Source organism: Macaca mulatta, chromosome 8 (assembly GCF_049350105.2).
Source record: "Macaca mulatta isolate MMU2019108-1 chromosome 8, T2T-MMU8v2.0, whole genome shotgun sequence".
In the NCBI taxonomy this organism is placed as follows: Eukaryota; Metazoa; Chordata; class Mammalia; order Primates; family Cercopithecidae; genus Macaca; species Macaca mulatta.
This window is the reverse complement of record NC_133413.1, coordinates 29,696,828-29,721,296: the sequence shown is the minus strand read 5'-3', so window position 1 is coordinate 29,721,296 and position 24,469 is coordinate 29,696,828. Positions and strand designations below refer to the sequence as shown.

At 47.3% G+C, this 24,469-nt stretch overlaps 1 protein-coding gene across 1 annotated transcript in view; it reads left to right on the top strand.

The window, feature by feature from the left end:
* Window positions 1–24,469, top strand: part of SCARA5 (scavenger receptor class A member 5) — a 121,448-nt gene that overhangs the window by 14,516 nt on the left and 82,463 nt on the right. Inside the window, exon 3 of the mRNA XM_015145043.3 lies at window positions 11,732–11,860. Within this exon, the coding sequence (XP_015000529.1) occupies window positions 11,732–11,860 (129 nt within the window). The remainder of the gene's footprint in view (window positions 1–11,731; window positions 11,861–24,469) is intronic.

Sequence of the window (24,469 nt, the reverse complement as noted above, 5' to 3'; positions counted from 1 at the left end):
AAATAAATAAATAAATAAGATGAGCCATAGCATTTATAAAGTGGGACATTTGAATGTGGGATTTAGATTTCAGTGATTGGTGTAAAGCCTTTCTAGAGCAGCAGAATCCACTAGAAACGAAAGGTGAGCCACACATGCAATTTTAAAGTTCTTAGCAGCCAGCTTAAAAGGTGAAAAGATACAAGAATCTGGCCAGGCGCGGTGGCTCACACCTGTAATCCCAGCACTTTGGGAAGCTGAGGTGGGCGGATCACCTGAGGTCAGGAGTTCGAGACCAACCTGGCCAACATGATGAAACTTTGTCTCTCCTAAAAAAAAAAAAGGAAAACACAAGAAACTAACTGAAATACAGTAGTGCACTTTAGTGAATCCAGCATATCCAATATATTATCATTTTGACGTGTAATTGCTATAAAGTTTATTGAGGTATTTATGTACTTTTTTCTCTCGTGCTGAGTCTTCAAAATCCAGTGCGTCTTTTACAGTCAGAGTCCATCCCTGCTTGGGCCAGCCATGTTTCCAGTGCGCGAAGCGAATGGCCCAGGCTGGGGAGGCTGAAATTAGGTAAGGAGGCCACAAGGAGTGATACCTGTGATACCTGGGCATCAGGAGAGCCAGGGCAGCGACAGGGACCCCGGGAGGGGAGGAGCAGGTGGCTCTTAACGGTGAGGTGCGCTGTCAAGTCTTATGACAGTGAACACAAGTGCTGGGGGTTTTTAGGGAGGAGGGAGAGGGAAAGTTCTAGAAGGAAGCAAAGAGAAACATCTACCGCCCTGGCATATGACTGGTGTATGAGGAGAATGGGAAAAGAAAAGTCCTCATGGGAAAGGTCAGGCAGGCAGGAAGCAGGTCTCATGTAGAACAAGAAAGTAGAAGAAATGCCTACAGCAGGAGACTGAGGGAATGAGAGGTTTCACGGCTGACCGGCTGGGAGTCCAGGGGCCGATGCAGGAAGGTTTCAGGAGTCAGGGAGGGAGATGGCATGAAGGAGGATAAACACAGCTGTTTGGGGTTAACAGTGGGTGATGGGGGGCCTCGGGAGTCCTGGTTTTCTGTAGGTGCAATGGACTGAATGTTTGTGTCCCCTCCAAATTCCTATGTTGAAATCCTAACCCCCAAAGTGATGGGATTAGGAGGTGGGGCCTCTGGGAGGTGATTAGGTCATGGGGGTGGAGCCCACGTGGGTGGGATAAGTGCCCTTATAAAAGGGACCCCAGCGGCTCCCTCGCTCTCTTGCCGCCGTGGGAGGATACCGTGAGGGGTGGGGCGGCTGTGTAGACACCAGGTCTGCCGGTGCCTTGATCATGGACTTCCAGCCTCCAGAACTGTGAGCAGTACCTTTGTGTTTATGAGCTGCCTTGGCTGTGGTACTTTGCTGTGGCAGCCTGGACTAAGGCAGGGGGGCTTGCTAAGCCAGGACTGAGGGCTCAAGTGATCCTACTGGGTGGCCTCAGGGCAGAAACTGCTGGTGAGGCTGTGAGGTTTTGTGGGGAGGAGTTTTTTGAGGAGCACCCAAAGTCCTAGGGCACCTCATCTCCATCCTCTTTGCCCGGATCTGCTGAGCTCCCTCCTCTGCCATGGCCTGTTGTGCTTTTCGTGCATAGGTAGCAGAGCTGGAGGCTTCAGGGACACGGATGACTCGGTCCCCTACAAGTGGCAGGGGAGGCTCTTAGCATTTCTGTCTCCCAAGCCAGACACCCTTCCAACTGAATGGCAGTAGGCACTGGGAGAGTGAGACAGGTGTATTCAACTTACTTGTTTCTGCCCAGAGAAGAAATCAGTTCATCAAACCAAAGTGGACCAGGAGGTGGGCAGAAGGTTGCATTAGCATCCCAGAAAGAGGAGTGATTTAAAAATGGAACTAGCTGAGACCTGGCTTCCAACTTGCAGACATCTTAAGTGACTTACTGTCATTGACAAAAGCACCAGGAGGGGAACTGGGAATCTTCTGAACAAGGAGCTGGGGCCACTCTATAAGGGGAGAGTCTTTTGGCCTGAAATTAGGCAGAACCCTGAGCCTGCTGCTTGCTTGAGTCTCAGTGCATTGATGCCGCTTTCCTTCTAATCTGTGTGCTGTGCATTTGGGGCGTGAATAGTGGCACCTTCCACCAGCCCCAGGAACCCCTTGTTCTTCCTGGGGGGCTCTCAGGCTCTCTCCCACGTGGCTGCAGTGGTGTACCAGCTCACCTTGGCCACCCTGCCCTCCCCTCCCCCAGCTTCCTCTCTCTACCCCTCAGCCCCCGCTGCAGAAGAAGACACACACCAGCATCCCTTCCCGAAAACAAGCACACACACCCTTGATTGTTCTCAAGAATTTTTATGCGGAGTAACTTGGGACATGGGTAGGGGTGGAGGGAAAATAACAAACATTATGTGAAAGTGACAAGATGGACAGATCTCTGAAAGTACTAAGAGAAACTGTCCCAGACCATTGTGAAATCTGCATGGAATTAGCCCTGGCTGTCTCTCCTTCCCCTGCTGTCCCGTACTTAGAAGGCTTGGGAGCATCTGACTCTGCGGACGACCAGGCTCCTACCCCGGGTGCCCTCGCTGGGCCGTCTGCCCTGAGGACTCAGGCCTGGTATGCAGCAGGGCAGAGGTCACTGGTGTTCACTCTACCCTAGTTGGTTGTTCTGGAGAGGAAAAAAACAAGCCAAAATGGTTTTTTCTGTTCTCTTACTCAACACAGAATGCTTCACTTCAGGTTACCAAAATGGATGAGGATTTCTCTCCATCAACAGCCAGTTCTGAAGTGGGTTCTCCTACGGACGCCAGCTGGGTGTCCTCTGGTTCAATTCAATCCTGATATGATGCACCTGGTGGTAGCCTGCGATCCACAGGTTGAAGGCCCAGTCCCACAAGACTGCTCCCACCCTGCACCCACTTCCTTTGATTGACTGGCTATAAATCGGTGTTCCCAGGACCCCCACCTTGGGTTTGATTAATTTGCTAGAGTGGTTCCTGGAACTCGGGGAAACACTTTACTCACATTTACAGGTTTATTGAAAAGGATATTACAAAGGATGTGTAGATGAACAACAGAGGGAAGAGGTGCGCAGGGTGGGTCTGGGAGGATGGGTGCAGACCTTCCATGCCTTCCCCAGCTGTTCTGCCCTCCAGGAACCTCTGCACGTCCAGCTCTCCAAACCCAGCCCTTTTGGGTTTTTATGGAAGCTTCATTATGTAGGCATGATTGATTAAATCATTGGCTATGGATAATCAACTCAACCTTCAGCCTCTCTTTTCCTGGAGGTTGGGGGGGTAAGGCTGAAGGTCCCAACTCTCTCATCCTGCCTTGGTCGTTCCAGGGGCCAGTCCCCATCCTGAGGCGATCTAGGGGGTCCCCAGACCCACTCAGCTCATGAATATACAAAAATAACTCTTATGACTCTGGAAATCCCAAGAGCTTTAGAAGATTTTTTTTTTTTTTTTTTTTTTTTGTGCCAGGATTCAGGGTGATGACTAGGATGATATAGACTTCACAACATCATGGTTGTTGAGGACCCTCCCAGGCTCCAGGGACACTTGTCTCCCTGGGTCCGCTGTGACTTCGGGCAGGACTCGGGGGGGTGGCTCTCGGTGGCAGTGCCCCTGCTTCATACTTTCCTTCCCTGTCTTATGGAGTCCCCATGAAAGCCAGAGAGTGGTGACAGCTTCAAAGACAGAGGTTATTTGTGGCTGCCTGTTACAGTGAGCAATGTGAGTGATGAGTAACCATCGTGAAGTCAGACTTGGGTGGGTTTCACGAAGCTCCTTGGATGAGCTGAGCTCTGAGGTTCCTCCCAGCAATAAAACCCTGTCTCCACCTGCTGTTTATGAGCTGTGGGACCAAAGACAAGAAGAAGAAACTGCTGCTGTTAAAACTCAAGTAGGTAACAATGGAATCATTGCCCTCTGTTTTTTTTTTTTTATGTTTAGAGCCAGTTTCTTTGGAAATAAACACTCATTTTGATCAGATCCAATGTGTGAGTTTCTTTTAAAATGGGAGAGGAGAAATAAATTTGGATAACTCCAAAATGCTCTAAAATTATGACTAAGAAACTGAAATATTAGTTTTTCAAGGAAAGGATATTTTGATGAAGGGAACTGCCGGAATACTTGCTCATGGTCTCACAGTTAATGCATGACAGAGGCAGGCTTTGCATTGACCTCCACAGAGCCCCAAACCCATGCTGTTCCCCCAAAGCGCTGTGAGAGATGCTACCTGTTTAATACAGGGAAAGGGGGCTCTAGAGGTTCAAGGTTCTCTCCACAATGTAGCCTGACATTGGGGACCCTCTCCCTGCTCATCCTCAGCTCAGCGTGCCAAGGTTGCGTTGTTTTTATATAAACTTCTCTGTTCTTTAATCTCCGCTGCCAAACATCTCCCTACCCCCAGGATGCAGTGTTTTAGCAAAAACTCTTTGGGGTATTCTTGCTCCCAGTTTTAGGAGGAACTCTTCACAATGTTTACCTCTAGGAATAATACAATCATTTGATACAACCCCATTTTCAACGTGTCCTATTGAAAAGAAATCAAGGAATTTTTTTCTCCCCAAAAGTCAAGCTCTTAGTAAGACTTTTCATTTGCTTGCCAAGAATGTGTCTTCACCTTCCCTTTTGATACGACAAATGCCTTGCTGAAGAGCTGCGGCCTCCGTGCCACGGATCTGTGATTTCACCACTAAATCAGAGAGTGAGCATCTGGGGCAGGCTCAGGCCTTGGTATGACTAAGAAGCTCCACGTGTGATTTTGACTCTCAGCCAGAGGTAAAGTAGCAATTCCGTTCCGGTGATTACCTTCTACAGTTTACCTGCATGGGCACAAAGAAGCAATCAGAGGCCCTGGGTATGCAAAGAAAGCCCAACTTTTAATTAATTAGTGTATTTATTTGAGACAGAGTCTCACTCTGTCACCCAGGCTGGAGTGCAGTGGCGCGATCTTGGCTCACTGCAACCTCCGCCTCCTTGGTTCAGGTGATTTTCCTGCCTCAGCCTCCCGGGTAGCTGGGATTACAGGCCTGCACCACCAAGCCTGGCTAATTTTTGTATTTTTAGTAGAGATGGGGTTTCGTCATGTTGGCCAGGCTGGTCTCGAACTCCTGACCTCAAGTGATCTGCCCACCTCAACCTCCCAAAGTGCTGGGATTACAGGCATGAGCCCTGCACCCGGCCCCAGCTTTTATTTTTTCAGACCAAAAGTTTGCTCCAAAAATGTGTTTTTCTAGCCAATTAGAATTTATCAATTATTTGCATATGACAAATGTAAGAGACAGTCTTTGCCACAAAAATAACTCTTGTTTACATGTGTTTGCTTTGCTCTTCACTGGCTGATGGGGAGACACACCTCGCCTCAAAGAACCTTAGAGACTAGTGGGATCACCAGAGAGGTAAAGAGGTAATGGATGATAATGAGGATGGAGTGAAAGATGCGTGCAAGGTTCTGACATGGTTCTTTCAGTGGTACTTAATTCTTAACATACTACCTTCTAGAACTTTTTTCTCTTTTTGGAGTCAGGGTCTTGCTCTGCCACCCAGGCTGGAGTGCAGTGGTGACATCATAGCTCATTACAACCTTGAATTCCTGGGCTCAAGTGATCCTCCCACCTCAGTATCTTGAGTAGCTGGGATACAGGCACAAACCACGATCCCTGGCTAATTAAAAATTTGTAGAGAGAGAGTCTCATTAATCCGCCCAGGCTGGTTTTAAATTCCTGAGCTCAAGCAATCCTCCCACCTCAGCCTCCTGAAGTGCTGGGATTAAGTCATGAGCCACTGTGCCTGGCCTGGACCATTTTAAAACTTGAACATCTAAAATTTGGTTTTGCTTCTCTATAAATGAAATTTCCTTGGTGTGTATCAACTTCTTGTAACATGTCACTGAACTGTGACTTAGTTACTTTCATTAAAGTCAGTGTTTCCTAGGATGTGGCAACATACAGCATAGTGGTGTTCAAGATGCCTTTGATACACAGGTATGAATCTGTTATTTTAATAGTTAGGTGTCTTTTTTTTTTTTTTTTTTTTTTTTTGAGACAGTCTCACTTGGTCACTCAGGCTGGAGTATAGTGGCAGGATCTTGGCTCACTGCAGCCTCTGCCTCCCAGGTTCCAATGATTCTCCTGCTTTGGTCTCCTGGGTAGCTGGGGTTACAGGTGCCTGCCACCATGCCTGGCTAATTTTTGTATTTTTAGTAGAGATGGGGTTTCACCATGTTGGACAGGCTGGTTTCGAACTCCTGGCCTCAGGTCATCCACCTGCCTTGGCCTCCCAAAGTGCTAGAGTTACAGGCATGAGCTACCGGGCCCAGCCAGGTATCTATTTTAATTTATAATAGGAAGCTACTAATTTTCCACTTATGGTGATGAAGTTTCCTTCCAAAGAAATTTAAGTTTAAATGTATTTAAGTCGAGTGATGTTAAGAAAGTAATAGCCCATCAGCTATGGCAAGATTGTGCAGGCTGTATGCAGGGCAGGATGCCTACAGAGAGGAGACCATCTCTGCTGCTCCTAGCAATCATCAAGCAGCCACGTGCTCCACACTGAGATGAACAACATCTCCCAGCCTGGCATTCTGGATTCTTCTGGCAAGTCACTGTTTGTTTCTATTTATTTGCTCAGAGCCACTGGCCTTGCCCTCTCCAGACCTCTTGGCTTCCTGACCTCCAGATGCCACCCTCACTTCTGGAGGCCACTGCAAAATGGAAAAATCTTTCTCGGGATTCTGTTTGAGCTTGGGATAGTTTTTCTTCTTCCTGTTGTCGTGGTGGTTGTCGACCATTTTCTCCAGCACTCTGGTCTTGTGTGTGCCTGTGTCTGCAGACAACCTGTTAATCATGAACAGCTTTGTCTGGTACTTCCTGTAGATGGTTCACACAGAGGAAGACTGTTTGCTCCTTAAAGTCACTGTTTTCAAATTTATATGTGTTGTACATTGCACTATGAAGTGAAGAGAAAGAGAACAGAATTCAGCCCATCTAGAAAGGGCTGTCTTTCACGCACTGGTGAATTGCGGCCTCCTGCATGCAGATTCTGTGACTACCTGTGGCACCGAATGCATCGCCACCTGTGCAGGCAGCACTTTGCTTGTGTCACCGCTCCCTTCTGCACTGACCTCATTCTTCCCTGTGTTGCAGTTACCCTTTACGCGTCATCTTCCCCTCCTGTGGCTGCGTCTGAAAGGCAGTGGCCGCATCTTAATCCCTCAACAAATATCTTGAGCATCTGCTATGTGCCAGGCACTGGCCTGGGAGCTACTCAGTTGGAAGTGAATGACGCTGACAAAGTCTCTCCCTCCCACAGTGTGTCATCTTTGTATTTCCCAGCACCTATCAAAAGTGTATTAGTTATCTATTGCTGCGTAACAAATTACCCCAATACTGAGCAGCATAAAACAAATGTATTCCTCATGCAGTTTCTGAGGAAGTCATGGGTGTTTTTTTTTTTAAGCCAAAATTTTGTTAATTTTTTCAGATTAAAAATGTTGTACGCACATATGTCGATATAATCTGGGAGGAATCTGGGAGCAATTTAGCAGAGTAGCCCTGGCTCAGGCTTTCTCAAGAGGTTGTGATGCAGGAGGAGCAAGCCCCAAAATTGGAGGGTTCTTGGCTTTGCCCAGGAAAGAATTCCAGGGTGAGCCAGTGGTGTTAGTAACTTTTATTGAAGGGGCAGTGCATGGCAGTAGCAGAGGTGCTGCTCCCTGCAGAGCAGGGCTACCCCATAGGCAGTGTGGCCAGAACAGCAGCTGAGAGGCAGTTCTGCAGTCCTATTTATGCCCATTTTTAATTATAGTTAAATTTTGGGCAGTTTATGCAGAAACTTCTAGAAAAATGGTGGCAACTTCTGGGTTGTCATGTTGCCGTAGAAAGGGGTGGTAACATCTGGGTGTTGCCATGGCAATGGTAAACAACATGGCACTTTGGTGGGTGTGTCTTATGAAAAGCTGCTCCTGCCCCATTCCTTTTTTTAGCTAGTCCTCAGTTTGGTCTGGTTTCTGAGCTCTGCCTCTAAAGTCGAATCTTGCCTCCTGCCTCGGTTGCGGTAAAGATATTGTCCAGGCTGCCATCATCTGAAGGCTTGACATGGTGGGAGGATCTGCTTAGAGGCTCACTCACCTACATGGCTGTCAGCCAAAGCCCTCTCTGTGGGCGCTCATGACATGGCAGCTGGCTTCCCCTCAAACAAACATTCCAAGAGAGAAAGACTGAGCCAGAAGGAAGCTGTGTGTCTTTTGTCTCAGTTCAGAAGTGACACACCATTACTTCTGCCATATTCTACTGGTCACACAGACCAACCCTGGTACAACGTGGAAGGGGGTTGATTGCAGAAGGTGCTGGGATCGTGGGGTCTATTTTGAAGGCTGGCTACCAGAGTGGGGCTTTCCACAGTGGGTGTTCCATAAATACCTGTTAAAGTTTTTACCCCTACAATCCTTAAGTCAAAAGCTCTACTTTTATTTTTAATAGACTGTGTTTTTTAATAGTAGTGTCAGGTTTATAGCAAAGGCAAATGGAAAGTACAGAACATTCCCATATATCCTGCACCTCCCCGTGCACAGCCTCCCCCGCTGTCAACGTCCCCACCAGCATGGTGCATTTGTTACAATCAGTGAGCCTATGTTGACACATCGTTATCACCCAGAGCCCATCGTTTACATTAGGGTTCCCTCTTGGTGTTGAACATTCTGTGGGTTTGGCCAAATGTCTAATGGCATGCATCTGCCATTGCAGTATCATACAGAGGAGTTTCACTTCCCTGAAAATCCCCCGTGCTCTGCCTGCTCATCCCTCCTGCCCTCCCAATCCCTGGCAGCCACTGATCTTCTTACCGCCTCCATACTTTTGTTTTTCCCAGAATATCTATCACATAGTTAGAATCATACAGTGTGTAGCTTTTTTAGGTTGGCTTATTTTACTGAGTTAATTATGCATTTAAGATTCCTCCATGTCTTGTCATGGCTTGATAGTAAATTTTTAAAATTTTTTTAACAAAAAAGTAGACATACTTTTTGCCCTGACTTTGCTGTTAGGATCATTTTGGAGTGTTTGTAACCTTCCGCTAAGTTTAAATAATTTGAAGGGTTTACCCAGCTAACACGCTTCTGCCACCTGGAAAAAAAAAAAGTCCATAAATGTGTTTTGAGCAGCCTTTGCGACTTGTCTTAAATTGTCGTCTTTCCCTTGCAATCAGATTCTCTAAGGGTCTTGCCAGACCATTCATGTTCTGCTTGTCTAACCATTCGTGGGAAACCTCTATTTGAAACCCTCATTATGTCCTATTTAAAATAGACTTGGTTTAACGCACAAAGTAACAAAGTCTTGCTGAAAGAACTAAGCTGTCTCAGAGGAAGGTCTGTGTTCTGCATGTTGGTTGACTAAGGCACCTGTCACAAGCAGGGGCTTGCTATTAAATAGCCTCAGGTAGAGGGCAAGGGAACTATTCTTTTTTATGGGAAAAAAAATAGAGTGACATCATTGCACGTTGACGCACTCCTACAGTGAACCAGCAACGCATATGCAGATGACAAAGGCAAACTTCAAGTTAACTGTTTTCATGGCTGTGTGATTTTCCTCCTCCTATTCTGTCATGAGGCTAAGGAGGAAGCAGGGCTCAAAGCAGGAGAGCTGAAACTACCACCATGAGAACGAAACCAGTATTTGTATAATATTTTTCTATTCCTCCCACTCTGACTCTTGAGAGGAACAGACTTTCCTCTGGTAAGTTGCAACCAGACAGCTAGTGGCTCTCATCAGAAGGAAAAAAAAAGAAATGCTACCAGGAGCCTACATATTTAGGAGCAAAACCCTTTGTAGAGCCTAGTGTATGGTAAGGGATGGAAAATCCCAGGAAAGGTTTAGGGTGAGTTAGAAAGATGTGCTCTATTTTGTCTTAGCAGAAAATCAGCTCAACTCTTCAAAACTTGCTAATGTAAGGACGAATGAGAATGGTCATTGGATTTGTACTTGACAACTTGCTTGACACTGCACCCAATGTCTTATAGAAATATTATGTAATAGCTCTGTTTAGCTGGTTTAACAGCAGTATTTGTAATAAAACGAAGTCAATGAGTGGGAAAATGTTCCTTATATAACAATATCTCTGGGGAACCAGGGCTGTGTGGATCCTACGGTACCAATAGTCACCACCATTTCCCTTGTGGTCATAAAACCTCCTGAGGCCAAGGAGGTAGTAATGATACCTGGGAGGTGATATATAACCTTTGAGGTACCTCCTTGCAAATGGAAACCTACGAAGGAACTGCAAACATGGCACCATCCTTCAAGATGTTTTCTAAATATCAATTTTAGCCTCTCAACAACCTTTTGCTGCCCAGTCCAGTTAGTGACACTCCTCTCCTTTCCATTCCTTTCCTTTTTCCTTTCCTTTCCTTTGACAGTCTCACTGTGATGCCCAGGCTGGAGTGCAGTGGTGTGATCTCAGGTCACTGCAACCTCTGCTTCCCAGGTTCAAGTGATTGTCCTGCCTCAGCCTCCCAAGTGGCTGGGATTACAAGCACACTACACCACGCACAGCTAATTTTTGTATTTTTAGTAGAGATGGGGTTTCACCATATTGGCCAGGCTGGTCTTGAACTCCTGACCTCAAGTGATCCACCCGCCTTGGCCTCCCACAGTGCTGGGATTACAGGTGTGAGCCACTGCGCCTGGCCTTAGTTAGTGACACTCTTGAAGTGGGGACAGTCCTTCTGGAGAGGGGTCTCATCCACAGGGGGTAAGGAACAAGCATTAAAGGGATATGCATTTTTTAATGCCCCCCCCACCCCACCCTGGTGATTCCTACATGCCCTGCTGACATCGGGGAGGGGATCCCTTCTTTCCACTTTCAGTCAACAGAGCAGGTGGAGGTCAGTAAGCCTCTGCATGGGTCGTCTGAGAAGGCTGCCTTGAAGGACAAGTTCAGCTAAAAGATCAACGTGGGTCCTGGGGCCGGATTTGCCGCTAACATTTGACATTCTTTATCTGTACACCAAAGGGGTTGAATTGCATGGCCCAAAAGGCCACTGCAGCAATGATATTTCCCTATTCCATTTTGAGCAGAAGTTGAGGAGTGTCACAGGATGAGGTTACTGTGTTCTCCAGCAAATCTAAATGCAAGGTTGCAAGCTGGTCAGAGCTGGCTTACAAATGTGTTTTGTTTACACTCCCCAGTGTTTTGTGTTTGATGAATTAGTTGCCAATACTTAAAAATAGATGTAGAAAATTCTGTATCTGGCCACACCCACCCCTCATCCCTGCATAGTAGCCTCTGCCAGAGCAGGCACGTGCTATTGGCCTCCCCATAGTCCCGCTGGGCCCATTTCCCTCTTTCCCATACCTCCCCAGCCACTGTAGAAGTTTGGAGTTTGCAACTTCTGTTTTAATTTCTCTTCATGCTCCCTGGATCCCATGGGACGATGACACTTTGTAAAGGCCACATATCCAAGACTAATCCAAGGTCTTTCTGCTGCTTGAACTAGCTCAAGAAGAGTTGGTTTGTGTGAGCATGTGAGCTGTGGACATGTGATCTGGCTTGGTCATGAACACAGAGAGTGGGAGGAGAGGTAGAGGCTGAATGTGATGGTCCTGGAAGGCTCCCCATCAGGTGGTTGCATTCTAGACATGCAAAAGGGATGTGAGAAGTTCAACATGAACATCTGCATGCATCAGGGAGAGATGAGACCAAAAAAGAAAAGAGCTTATGGGGTTTTTAAGTGTCTTCTTTCCTTCCTTTTCTTACCCTTATTATCCAGGTCCATGTCACAAACGGCGGGCGAGCAGCTGCTGTACCCAGCTGGGGTCCCTGTCGGCGCTGAAGCATGCTGTCCTGGGGCTCTACCTGCTGGTCTTCCTGATTCTTGTGGGCATCTTCATCTTAGCAGGTAAGAGCAGTTTGTTTTTGTCCTGGTCTTTGGGATGAGGAAGGAAGACCTGGAGTTTCCATTCTTCATTCCCACTGTCATGAGCCCAAACACTGCCCTTGTCACCATGCAAACCACAGAGGAAGAAGGAAGAAGCTCTTCAGTAGTATTGCTTATTTTGCGTGGGAGTAGCCGGCAGGGGCTATGTGAGCTTGCGGAATTGAAGAGTCTAGCAGTAGAGACCTAGCTGCTGGGAGTGGCTTCTGACTTTTCCTGCATCATTGTGGGACATTGTGCATTACACTGGGCCTCCCTGGGCCTCTGAGATATGGTTTGCACTGAGAAGGCTGGGCATTGTCTTAGCTTCTGGTCCTGGGGTGCCATGAAAATAGTTGCGAGGCACTTTCCTTCCTGGTAAACCTGCTGCCCTTTGCAGTTACTGTAGGCAGAATAGGTTTGCCCCAATTCAGCCAGGCTCTCCTTACCAATTTCTATCTTTTGAGATGGGCAGGTGATGGGCTAGGGCTAGCATTTTCTCAGCCAGGGAGAAGGACAGCTCATGGACTTAGGAAGGGATGGAACAGGGGCCTGTTGGCCCCAGTCTGTGAGCACCCCAGCTCATCATCTATAGGTCGTCCCTATGAAGAGAGATGGTGAAGCAGATGGCTGTGGTGGTCTTCTCCTGACTCCCTTTCAAAGGAAGGGCTGCTCAGTTCCCACCTTTCTCAATGGAGTTAGGTAGGACTGGACACAAGTAAGGCTGAGGGATCAGTTTATTTCCACCCGACATGTCTCACGTGAGTACCTGCCTTGCAGCAGGCTCCATGCTAAGATTGGGGGCACAGCTAAATAGGACCCAGGGGCTTCTCTCAAGGGGCTTCCAACCCAGGAACCAAGACAGGGTCATGCAGTTAGAGCCCCGCCTCAAGGCAGAATGCAGCAGGCACTGTGATGGGGTGTAGCCCAATGTGATGGTGACAGAGCAGGCACATATAGGGAGGTGCGGCTGCTGCATGGAGCAGGTGGGGATGGTGGGAGCGAGGCTGCTGGCCAGGCCAAGCTGACTTGGAGCACTGAGGGAGGGGACCTCGGGTGAAGCCCAGGGCAGGAATCTGGAGGTCCAGCCCTTACGGATAGATGACCTGACCTTTTGCTGGAAATTTCGAGGCAAATGGCCAGGACCTCCCCGGTCTTGACTCACTTTCTGTCAAGCGGAACTAGTCACTTGGGTGTTGTAATGGGGTGTTCAATGCTGCCTGCGCCTTCAGGTTTCCACATTCAGGGCAAAGACATTGGGGTGGAGTCTGTCCCACCAATGAGCAACCTGAGGGGCGGCCAACAGCAACAATGAGAGAACCTCATGATTCATCCCTGGGACCAGAGGACAGGGGCCAGCAGGGTCCCTCGCAGGCCAAGTGGGCCAGAGGAGGATTTGAACATGTTCTCAGGCTGCTTGGTGAGAGCTTGGGATCTTGGTTTGGTGGGTTTGGCTGCCAGGACCATAACAAAATTCTGGAATGTTTAGGAAGCATTCCAGCCCAACAGGAAATCAGAACAGGGACTTTTAGGTGACAGATGCAGAAAAGCTCTGCAGAACAGGAACTTTTAGGTGACAGATGGGGGTCTGGAGGAGAGGGACCAGATTGGTGGGGGGGTCTGGGGCCAGCCTCTGGAGGTCCTGGAAGGGCATCATCTCTTGGGGAAGAGAAGACTTGCAGTGGAGTGACGGTTCTCTTCTGGTGTCTGGATGGCTGCCATGTGGAAAGGGTAGACATGCTCTATGTGACCCTAGAAGGCAGCGCTAGGACCAACGGGTGGATGTTATTAGGAGACAAATTTCCATTCAAAATAAAGGACAGTTTGCTAACAAGTAGTGCTGTCCAGTATGATGAAAAAAAGGCTTTCTCCTGGCTTGGAGATTGGATGAGGTTTATAATGATGTCCTGGAAGCTTCAGAAAGGAGGGTGGAACATGGTTTCCCAATCTAATAAAAATGTTGCCATACCTCAATTGTTCCAGCATTTTTCTGATCATTATAATTATCTTTGAACCTGAAGTTTCTGGATGCCACATGGCCTGTGTTGAACAAAAATTTGGGGTAGATTGGGACAGAGCTGGTGCAACAGTGTCATACCTGATCTCTTGGCCCTGGGTGTGTGGCCGCTGTTACCTCCCCAGATTCTTGTCTGGAGAATCATGTTGGCCTCTGGGGGAGATTTGGTGAGGGTGGCATAGGAAGGGGACTTGGCAAGGTGGTGGACAAGTCTGAAGTTCTTTAAGGAGGCTCTATCTGATCTTAGGGAGATTTCTTTAGATTGCCTGATTGAAGACCTCAGCGATGCTCCTTCTCAGAGATACCAAGATCAGGGGTGTGGGGAGATCCATGGTCCAGTGTAAAAAAGAGCTTGCCTGGCCTTCTGTTGGGTGACCTGCCATGGGAGAGGGCTTCTCCTTCTTGGGTAGAACTCACTGTCTGTGCCCAGAGAGGTCACCTTGCACAGGAGATCCATTTAAACCATTCTTAAAACCTCCTTGTCAATGCAAATCTCATAGCTCCTACAACTGGATGACAAAATTATCCACTGCAACCCAGCGCCATATCTGAATACTGGATTGGCAACATCTCAGCATGCAAATGCTTACTCTTACTGTTTCCCAGTGTGACAAATTTGTAATCAAACTACACCAAATATGAGTCTTATAAGCCCCACATAGGACTTTTCTCAATTCATCTTCTTGCCCAAATATTGAAAGTAAAAGGCAAACATGTACCTCACATTTATGCATTATCTAAGTTTACCTGTTTGAAGGTTAATCCAACCACCACCCAAATTATTCTATCAATTGGATTCTGCCCACCATCCAACCTGACCAGTGTCCTCCTGGGAGCTTTACTCCGATAATCCCATGCTGTCACTGGGTTCTGTTCCCTAAGCTCACAGCCTTTCATCATCTCCCAAGGAGATGGCAAGAGACTCCTCCTACCCCCAGTTCCTCTAAGCTTTCCTATCTCTTCAACATATTTTGATTATTACCTTGGCTGACAGTTCCCTATTATGTTTTCATTCTGTTCCCAATTCATTTCTGGACAATACAATCAGGTTTAAGTTTATGAACTAAAGAATTGAGATTGCCTAGTCATGTGGCCAGGGGGTCCTCAATCCAGCACTTCAGGCAAGATGTCCTTTGTGATGGAATTAAAGAGTCAGAGAGAGTTCAGTCTTATCCATGACTCTTCTGGGCAGTCACTGTGGTGACTGGGTGTGTTCATTAGGAACGATCTCTTCTTCTCTTTCCTGAGACAGTTCCGTAGATAAGTCTGAATTCTCACTGTGGAAATGAAACAGCAGAAAGGGGAAGTGAAAAGATCTGGGATTTGAATGTGAGGTGAGGCTGTAGCATCGCAGCAATGTAGCAAGACCACTGGTCTACAGGGAGAGTCCCTGGGGAGATATGGGCTCCTCCTGCACCTTAATTTAGTTATTTTCTAACAGTACCAGTCGGTCATTGTCATCAGCATCTTCAACAAGCATTGAATTTGTGCATGAGTGTTCAGTGGGTGCAGGGCAAAGGGATAAGCCCTAGGAATAAAATTTCATGAGATGTAGTCCCTGCACAGGAGGGTTTAAAATCATAAACACATACACCCACTGTAGGGCAATGTGACGTAGTTTCTGCTGTTGCCAAATTATACAAAGGAGAGCCCAATCCCTGAGGGCTGGAATGGTCGGGGAAGGCCTGGGCCTGGGGAGAGTTATCCACCTGGCTTTGAACAGAGTATCCCTTTTTTGGATCACCTTGTTTCAAGCAAGTCTGTCCCTGGACTTTGCAGGAAAGAGTAATATGCTCAGAGCCTGTGTCCATCTACACTGTAGCTTCCTGATTCTATCACGCATCTTGGGAATAGGAGCGCAATGCCATCATCCTTTATTGGGACACTTTGTCAGAAACAACCCTGTGAAATTTCATCCCTTGTGCTTATTGTAAAAATGATGTTGAGGATGTTATTTCTTGCATTACACAATGCTGTCCTCAGAGGATGCATGCACCAATTATTTTCTGTCTCAGTCACAGAAGGAGTTATGTGTTCCTTGAGGAATTTGTTTTCACCTTATGGAGACTGTCAATCTGAAAGTCTTTAAAATTACTTTCAAGGAGGTAACTAACACAAACTTAAGAGTCAGCTGTCATCCCTTGTATGGTGATATGTGAATTTGAAGGTCATTAAAACAAAAACCTGGGGACAGAATTGTGGTCCACCCGCAGCAAGTGTAGAGACTTTAAGGAAAGCATTTTTGTGTTAGTCTCTATTCCTGGCTTCATTCGGGGTCTCTCTGCTTGATCTTCTTTACCTGGATCTCATCTACTTTCATCTTAGTGTAGTTAATGTATCCTTGTGAATTGCCTTAATTCTTTATGGAACAAGGAAGGGTGTTATATACAGTTTTATCTTTACAAAATTTCCGCCTTTTCTATTTCATTCTTCAAATGTGTGATGTTTTTAATATGTGAATGAATGACAGAGACCAGGGAATCTAGAAAATATTTGTAGAAAAAGAAAGATGAGTATTTCAGTTTTACTAAGTACTTATTTGAGATGAATATGGAATTGCTACCCAGGGACATTTAGCTAGTAGAAGTGGCAGGTGTGTGATTAACTATATTAACACATATCTAGCATGTTATGTACTGCATTGACATCATAGCATTTAAGAAGAATATTGAGACAGGCAGGACCATGTAGACTTCATGCTGGTTACAAGTAGGGACTTTGGAGCCAGCCTGTCTGAGCTTGAACCCTGGCTTCTCTATCACCAGCTATGAGACATTGGCTGAGGCACTTGGCCAAGAGCTCCCTTCTCTGAAAATGGGGGAAATCAGTGTACTCCCTATATTAGTCTGTTTTGCATTGCTACAAAGGAATGCCTAAGATGGGATAACTTATAAAGAAAAGAGGTTTATTTGGCTGACAGTTTTGCAGGCCATACAAGCACGGTACCAGCATCTCCTTGGTCTCTGGTAAGGCCTCAGGAAGCTTCCAGTCATGGCAGAAGACAAATGGGGAGTAGGCATGTCACGTGGCAAGAGAGAGAAAGGGGGAGGTCCATCCCCTTTAAACAACCAGCTCTCGCATGAACTAATGGAGCAAAAACTCACTCATTAACATGAGGGGGATGCCAAGACATTCATGAGGGATCCACCCCCATGATCCAAAAACCTCCCACTAGGCCCACCTCCAACATTGGGGATCCGATTTCCACATGAGATTTGGAGTAGTAGTTATTGTTATTGTTACTGCTGGCACTAGTATTACCACTATTATAGCATCATCACTCTTACTTTTTCTTTGTTTTCTTTGCAGTCAATTAACCTTGATAGCATAACCTGGGGTTTAGCCCCAGGTTATCTATGAATGCTCTGTAACCTTGGAAACATCACTTTGCTGTCTGAATGGGAGTTTACCCATTTGTAAAGTGAGCAAATTGGGCAAGATCGGTGGTCTCAAACGTTTTTTACCATGACCTACACAACCAGTACACACATATAAGCATAGCTGAGATAATACTTACATTTGTAATGCCTTTCTACTCTGTTTTTTTTTTAAACGATCACAACTCATTCATTTATTTCATAATTCATGAATAGGATAAAAGCTGTAGTCTGAAAAACAATGGGCTTAATGATACTTCTATTGTTGTCTGTGTCTTTCAAGCATTCTGGGAGTAGCCATATTCTCTTCAGGATATGGACTTTGAGGCCAGACTTCTGGGTTCAAATCCAGGCTGTGCTATGGAATGGCTCTATCATTTTGAGGCAAATAATTTAACCTCCAAGGGACTTGGTTTTTTTCATCTATACAATGGGGTGATTGTGGTGCCTACCCTATGGGGCTGTTGTGAGGATTTAATTAAATAATACATGAAAATTAAAACTCTCTTAGTGCCCGGCACATAAGTACTCAGTAGGCTTGGGACAGTGGCTCATGCCTATCATCGCAGCTCTTGGGAGGCTGAGGCAGGAGGATTGCTTGAGCCTAAAAGTTTGAGATGAGTTTGGGCAACATAGTGAGACCTCTTCTCTACAAATAATTAAAAAATGAGCCAGGTATAGCGATATACACCTGTAGTCCCAGCTACTCAGGAGGCTGAGGGAGGAGGATCACTTGAGCCCAGGAGTTCAAGGTTGCAGTGAGCCATGATTGCATCATTGCACTCCAGCCTCGGTAACAGCAAGATCCTGTCTTTAAAAAAAAAAAAAAGTGCTCCAGAAATATTTGATTATATTATTCCCACAATCAGAGACAGTTTGCTTTCAGAATAGCAACGGATTAGAGACCTACTTGTTTAGCCTGAGCACCCAGTAACTTTGTCTATAAACAGAACTGGGCTCAGTGCAGTACGTGTCCATATGCACATGTTTCCAATAAACATGCAGGGAAGCCTGGAGACATTGTTGGAGAGGTCCTTGAGGTACCGTGACAGCACAGGGCTCAGTAAGCCAAGAAACAGGAACAGAACAGCATTTCCAGGATTGTAGCTCTTTAGGGGAGGGAGCGATGGAGCCAGCAATGGCCCCACCCATGGCCCTGAGATGCTTAGCTTCAGTGGGTGTCTCCTACAACCTCCCCCCCGACTTCCCAGACAGACATGGTGTTGTGCTTTTCCCAAAAAACAAGAGTCACAGAAACCTCTTCCTTGTCCACCTTGACTTTCCCACACAATTTCTAGTTCTTCTTTCAGGAATGAATCATAACAAGGTGTGCTCATTCTCACGATTGCTCATCAGCGAGTTGGAAACACCAAGGAAAGCGAACCCAGTTCCTCCACCTTTGTGTCTTTGTGCCCTGGTCTTCACACTCGCCATGCTGTATTGCAATGATTGGTTTCTGTGCCGGCTCTCCTTCTAGTCAAGGAGAGCTCTTTCATAATAGGGCACCACACCTTGTTCACCGCTGTCCTCCCACTGTCTACCATCATGTGCTGCTTGTAGCAGGTACTCAATTAATGGAAGGACTAAACTGAATGCCTCAACAGAATGGCCATCCTCCCGACAGGCTCCAAGTGTGAGTCGTCAACAGAATTAGACACCACTCCTGGGGTGGCCTAGCCAAGGGGGAGTGTGCCGGCCTGTCACCATGGATGCTGATATTAGCTTAAATTCTCACGAGACTTTCTTTTCCTTTTCCTTTTTTTTTTTTTTTTTTTTTTTTTTTTTTTGACAGAGTCTGGCTCTGTTGCCCAGGCTGGAGTGCAGTGGTGTGATCTTGGCTCACTGCAAGCTCTGCCTCCCGGGTTCACACCATTCTCCTGCCTCAGCCTCCCAAGTGGCTGGGACTACAGATGCCCACCACCATATCCGGCTAATTTTTTTGTATTTTTAGTAGAGACGGGGTTTCACCAGGATGGGCTCGATCTCCTGACCTCATGATCTGCCCACCTCAGCCTCCCAAAATGCTGGGATTACAGGTGTGAGCCACCGCGCCCGGCCTCTTTTTCTTTTTGAGATGGAGTCTCACTCTGTCACCCAGGCTGGTGTGCAGTGGCACAATCTTGGCTCACTGCAACCTCTGCCTCCCAGGTTCAAGAGATTCTCCTGACTCAGCCTCCCGAGTAGCTGGTATTACAGGTGCACTCCACCAAGCCTGGCTAATTTTTGTATTTTTAGTAGAGATGGGATTTTGCCATGTTAGCCAGGCTGGTCTTAAACTCCTGGCTTCAAGTGATCCGCCTGCCTCGGCCTCCCAAAGTGCTGGGATTGCAGGCATGACCCACAGCACCCAGCCTCTCATGAGACTTTCTAGTGAGACTCATAATACAGGACCCTATATCCAAATGATAGAATACCATGCAGCCCTCAACGATCAGGTCAGATCTCCTCCTCACCCAACCCCAGATCTCTTTCAAAGGAAACCATTGCCTAGTAGGGGCTCCCCCATTGCGTGTCAGTGTCACTGGCTTTGTTGGTCTTGTTTCAAGTTAAAGGCAGATCTTGTCAGTGATCCCAGTTAGATGTCAGCACACTGGTTTCTGCCAGGTATTGCAGTCTGCTGGATCTGTTTGGCTCTGGACTTGGACATCTGTCATTTATTTTTACCAATCAGCCTGTGCCATCAATCATGTTGGAGCCAGTGTCCCAACTATGTCCCTATAGTCCCCATTCCGTAGCCTGCTGCCACGCATGCAGTTCCCCAGAGGACATGACCAAGGGCTGGCCAGCCCACGCACGCATTTCACCCCTTGTGTCCTGGGAGGTGAGTCAGGGTCATTTGAAGTCCCCCCAGCCTCTTCCTTAGACTCAGACCACACACACCTGAGCAGGTTACTGCACTTTCCCTGCACCTACCTCAGCTCTGTTGGGCCGCCCTAGCCATCAGAGCTTCTCCTGCAGACGGCACCTCTAACTCACCTCAGACCCCAGAGGAGGGGGAGGAGAAGGGATCAAGAGCCAGTTGACGCCCTGAGTTCCCCATGGAAGATTCCACTGCCCAGGGTGATACCTCTGACCACGCCTGAGCCAGGTAGAAGTTGGGGGCACAGACAGCTGAAACACTGCCTGCAAATCTGACAAGTACTCCCTGTTCTCTGGAGCTTTAGCCAAAGCCCTACCTATAGCACTCAGGACACTGAAGAGCATCCATCTCTCAGCTCCATCCCACTGCAATCCTTCTAGGCAAAGAGCCAAATCCAGCCACCACCTGTTTTTATAAAGTTTTACTGGAACACAGACATGCTCATCCATGTATGTAATGCCTGGCTGCTTTCGTGCTGCAATAGCAGGGCTCAGTAGTCGGTGTGCCTGCAGAGCCTCCAATATTTACTACCTGGCCCTTCACAAGAAAACCGTTTGCCAACCCCATGCTAGGCTTCACTGATCACTAATTAGCCCTTTCATGCTTCCTCCCTGGATTGCAAGTTACAGTTTGCAGAGATTTTTGCATACATTGTGTCATCTAATTCTTATAACAATCCTAAGGAATTCAGAAAATAGCTCAGTTTATAAATGAGGAAACTGAGACTTAGACGCATTGCCTGCTCTGGCCCGCGGCCCCATAGCTGGGGAATGGGCACCTGGACTGCAGCCGGGAATGGTGTGAATTCAGGGCTTCTCCTGCCGCCGGGAATGGCGTGAATTCAGGCTTCACCACCCAGTGGTGAAGTGCATGGCACCGGAGTCAGACTGCCAGGGTACAAACCATGACTTTGCCAATTGCTATGTGACTTCAGGCAAGTTTTTCAACCTACCTGATCCTTAATGTCCTCATCTGTAGAGCAGAGCAGAAGGGATTACTCTGCCCGCTTTGAAGTGTTGTGGTGAGGATGAAATTAATTCATCCGTGTTAACCGCCTGGAACAGCGCTCAGCAGGTGGGATGTATCATTGGTGTTTGTTAAGTGATTTATAAACGCGTGTAAGCGCCACAGATTGCGCAGTAATCCAGCTTCGTTTCACCACGCTGTACAGGAATATCAAGAGAAACGTGTCAAGTGCTTTGATATCTATTCCAGGAGCCAGGATTGGAGGAAACTTGAGAGTCGTCATACAGTGACCAGCCCTTGCTAAGAAAAGGAGCTTTTCTATTTAAGCAAAAAGAGAATGGGAGTGGTCTTGAGTCCACCCCTCACTTCCTTCTGCAGCTTTGCACCTCCCTGTTGGTGGCTGGGCCTCTGTGCCTCCTAAACCCACCTCTCCTGTTGCTTCCTGGAACTATCTTTGGCCGGGTGTGCCCAGAACTACCAGGCAGATTTTGCCATTCACCAGGGGGCTTTGAATTTGGTCTGGGATGGAAGCCGAGCAACTAATGAGCTCCTGTCCTCCACCCTTTTGGAGAGAAGTTATAAGTTCTGGGAATTTCTGTGACAGTCCTGCAGGCGTCGTGTCTTGGCTGACCTCGCCCAAGGCTTGGGGCCCTCTCCCATCAAATCCCAAACAACAAACACTTACCGGGTGCCAACAACGAGCCTGGCACCGATTGAGACACAGGGAGATGGGAAGAGAAATAACGAGAGGCCCCTGCTGTGAGGATCATAGTGACTGGCAGAGCAGATATGCATAAAATATGCTATCAAGCACAGGGCAGATCAGAAGCTTGAGAACTAGGAAAACCTGAGGTCAAGTATTTGATCATTTACGAGCTGTGATCTGGGGAAATTGTTTCAGCCTCTCTGGACCTCATTTTTAAAAACCAGTAAAATGGGGATAGTAATGAGTAATCATCAGTATGATGAAAATTCAGTGAGATAACACATGAAGTGCTTTTGTACAATGCCTGGCTTATACTAGGGCCTCAATAACCATTTCCCTGTAAATCTCAGAGGTTTCTGAGAAGTCCCAGTTTAATTCAGGGAGGCAATCATAGGTGTCCTTTGCTGCCCATCTCTACCTGCTTTACTTGTAAATCTCAGGCCTTGTCCCTCTTCTCTCCTTTTATATATGCATATATATTATTACAGATTCGAGGATGTGTGTACAGGTTTGTTACATGTGTATATTCCGTAATGGTGTGATGTGACTTCTAGTGCAAATAGCATCACTCAAGTACTGAACGTTGCACCCTATAGGTAGTTTTCCAACCCTTACCCTCCTCCTCTTCTCTTTAACTAAACTGTCTTTCTAGTGACTGCCATCAGCTTCCATCAGATTCCGTCTGTCTTCGCCTGAACTCCACCTTCTTGTGGCCTCCCCACTTGGTTATTTAACAAACACCATCTCAAACCCAATGTGTAATCAGAAGTCTTGACTTTTCTCTCCCAAACCTGCTTCTCCAGTCCTTTCCATCTCTGTAAATGACACCATGATCTACCTGGAACCAGGGCATGCTGCCAGCTGTATTTCACCTGCCCGCCATGTTCATGCATCAGAAGCCCTGATGAGCTCCCAGCACCCTGACCTGCACCCCTCCAGTCGTCGACACGTAGAGTTGCCAGTGTTAGCCAATAAAAATACAGGAGCCCAGTAACTTGAATTTTAGATAAGTAATGGGTAATTTTCTAGAATAAGTAGGTACCAAATACTTGGTGTAAGTGCCCAGGAGGGAAGACGGGGAGGCAGAAGGGCTCTCACATTCCTGTCCAGTCTCCAGTCTTCAGGAGGTGGAGGGTGGAATGGTGGGCAGTGGCCGTCCCTGGTCTGTCTCCGGTTTTAGCAGAGCCTGCTGGCCCCTCGCTGGAACCTCCAGACAGATGGTGTATTTGGTTTTGTTAGGATAATGTTCAGCTTCACCCCACGCTTCCAGCTCAGAGTCGGAAATCCCAAGTCTTCCTTTGCCCATGTGGCCTTCCTGTGTGCAGCCCAGAGTGGCCCGGCAGCTGGCAGCATCCCTGGGAGCTTGCCTTTCTCTATGCTCCTTCTAGAGAACCTCATATTCTCTGAGACCCTTTTTGGAGCAATCCAAGGGATGCAGGGAACTGGGGGTAGGATGGCCCCTTGTTCTGTTCCTGTCTCACCCTGCTGGGAAACCCTGGAAGAGAACCAGCTCTGGGAGCATGAGAGGACCTCTCCCAAGGTCCCTCGCTGTGTTTCTGTCTGGCAAGAGTTCCAATCCGAGTTCAGCTGTCAGCCGGGGAGGTGCCAGTGACACTCGTCACAGGGATCCCCATCTCTGGGGGGGTCTCTGGAACCCCTGGATGAACATGGGGTGGGCAGTGACAATGATGTCAGAAGTGACTTGTAGGACGCCAAGGTGCCACCTCTGAGGGTGGGAAGCGGCGGATCCTACAGAGTCCCCACCATACTGAGTCACGCTGGATGGAGTCCTTCTGCAAAGCACTTTGTTTCTCCTGCTTATTGTCAAAAACAGAGTCTGGCCCACTGTCTTCTGTGAGACATTTTCAGTCTATTGTCTGCCAGAATTTTGGAAAAATGGTATCTTTCTGGGAGGAGTCAAGGAAAGAAAGGCATTGCTTATTTACCAATTAACACTTGTCCCCTGACCATTGGCTGCGGCCATTTAGCACATCTAAACAAGCCAGTTCCTTGAGGAAGTCAATGACCTTTCAGGATCTATAAAAGTGGTTTATATGCTTTGACTCAGAAATCCTCTTCTATTTGTCTCCAGGAAATGAGTACAAAGAAAGAAAATGGCATATGTATAAAACTCAACCACATTCTTCATAATCACTCAAAGCTGGAGAGAACCCAAGTGTGCAGTCTTAGAGGGTTGTTTAACTAAAAGACAGTTAACACAAGGGAGTATTATGCAGCTATTTCAAATGATAGCTATGACATACGTGAGAGGGCGTTTATGAAATTGCGTTAAGGGAAAAAAAGAGCACCCCTTGGTGTGTATACACTGTGAATGCTGTTATGCAAACAAGCATATATTACAAAAGGGCAAAGGATGGAGGGGAATTCGGAGAAATGAAAACTGGCGGGGTGGGTGAGAGGCTTACCGGTACCCATTCTTTCAATTCCCTCAATGTTGTCGGGGGTTCTTCATAAGACCACCCTTTTAAAAGGCCACAGGAATCTTCTGTTGCCCCGAGAATACAGCTCCCAGCATGGTGTTGATTGCCCTGGTGGAGGGGCCAGCCGGCCTCTTCTAGTCTTTTCCTGGTTTCAGGTCCCTGCCAGCAGAGGGTCCTGGTGTCTGGGAAGAGCCAGGGACAGAAGCTGGGGAAGTGCCCCGAGGACA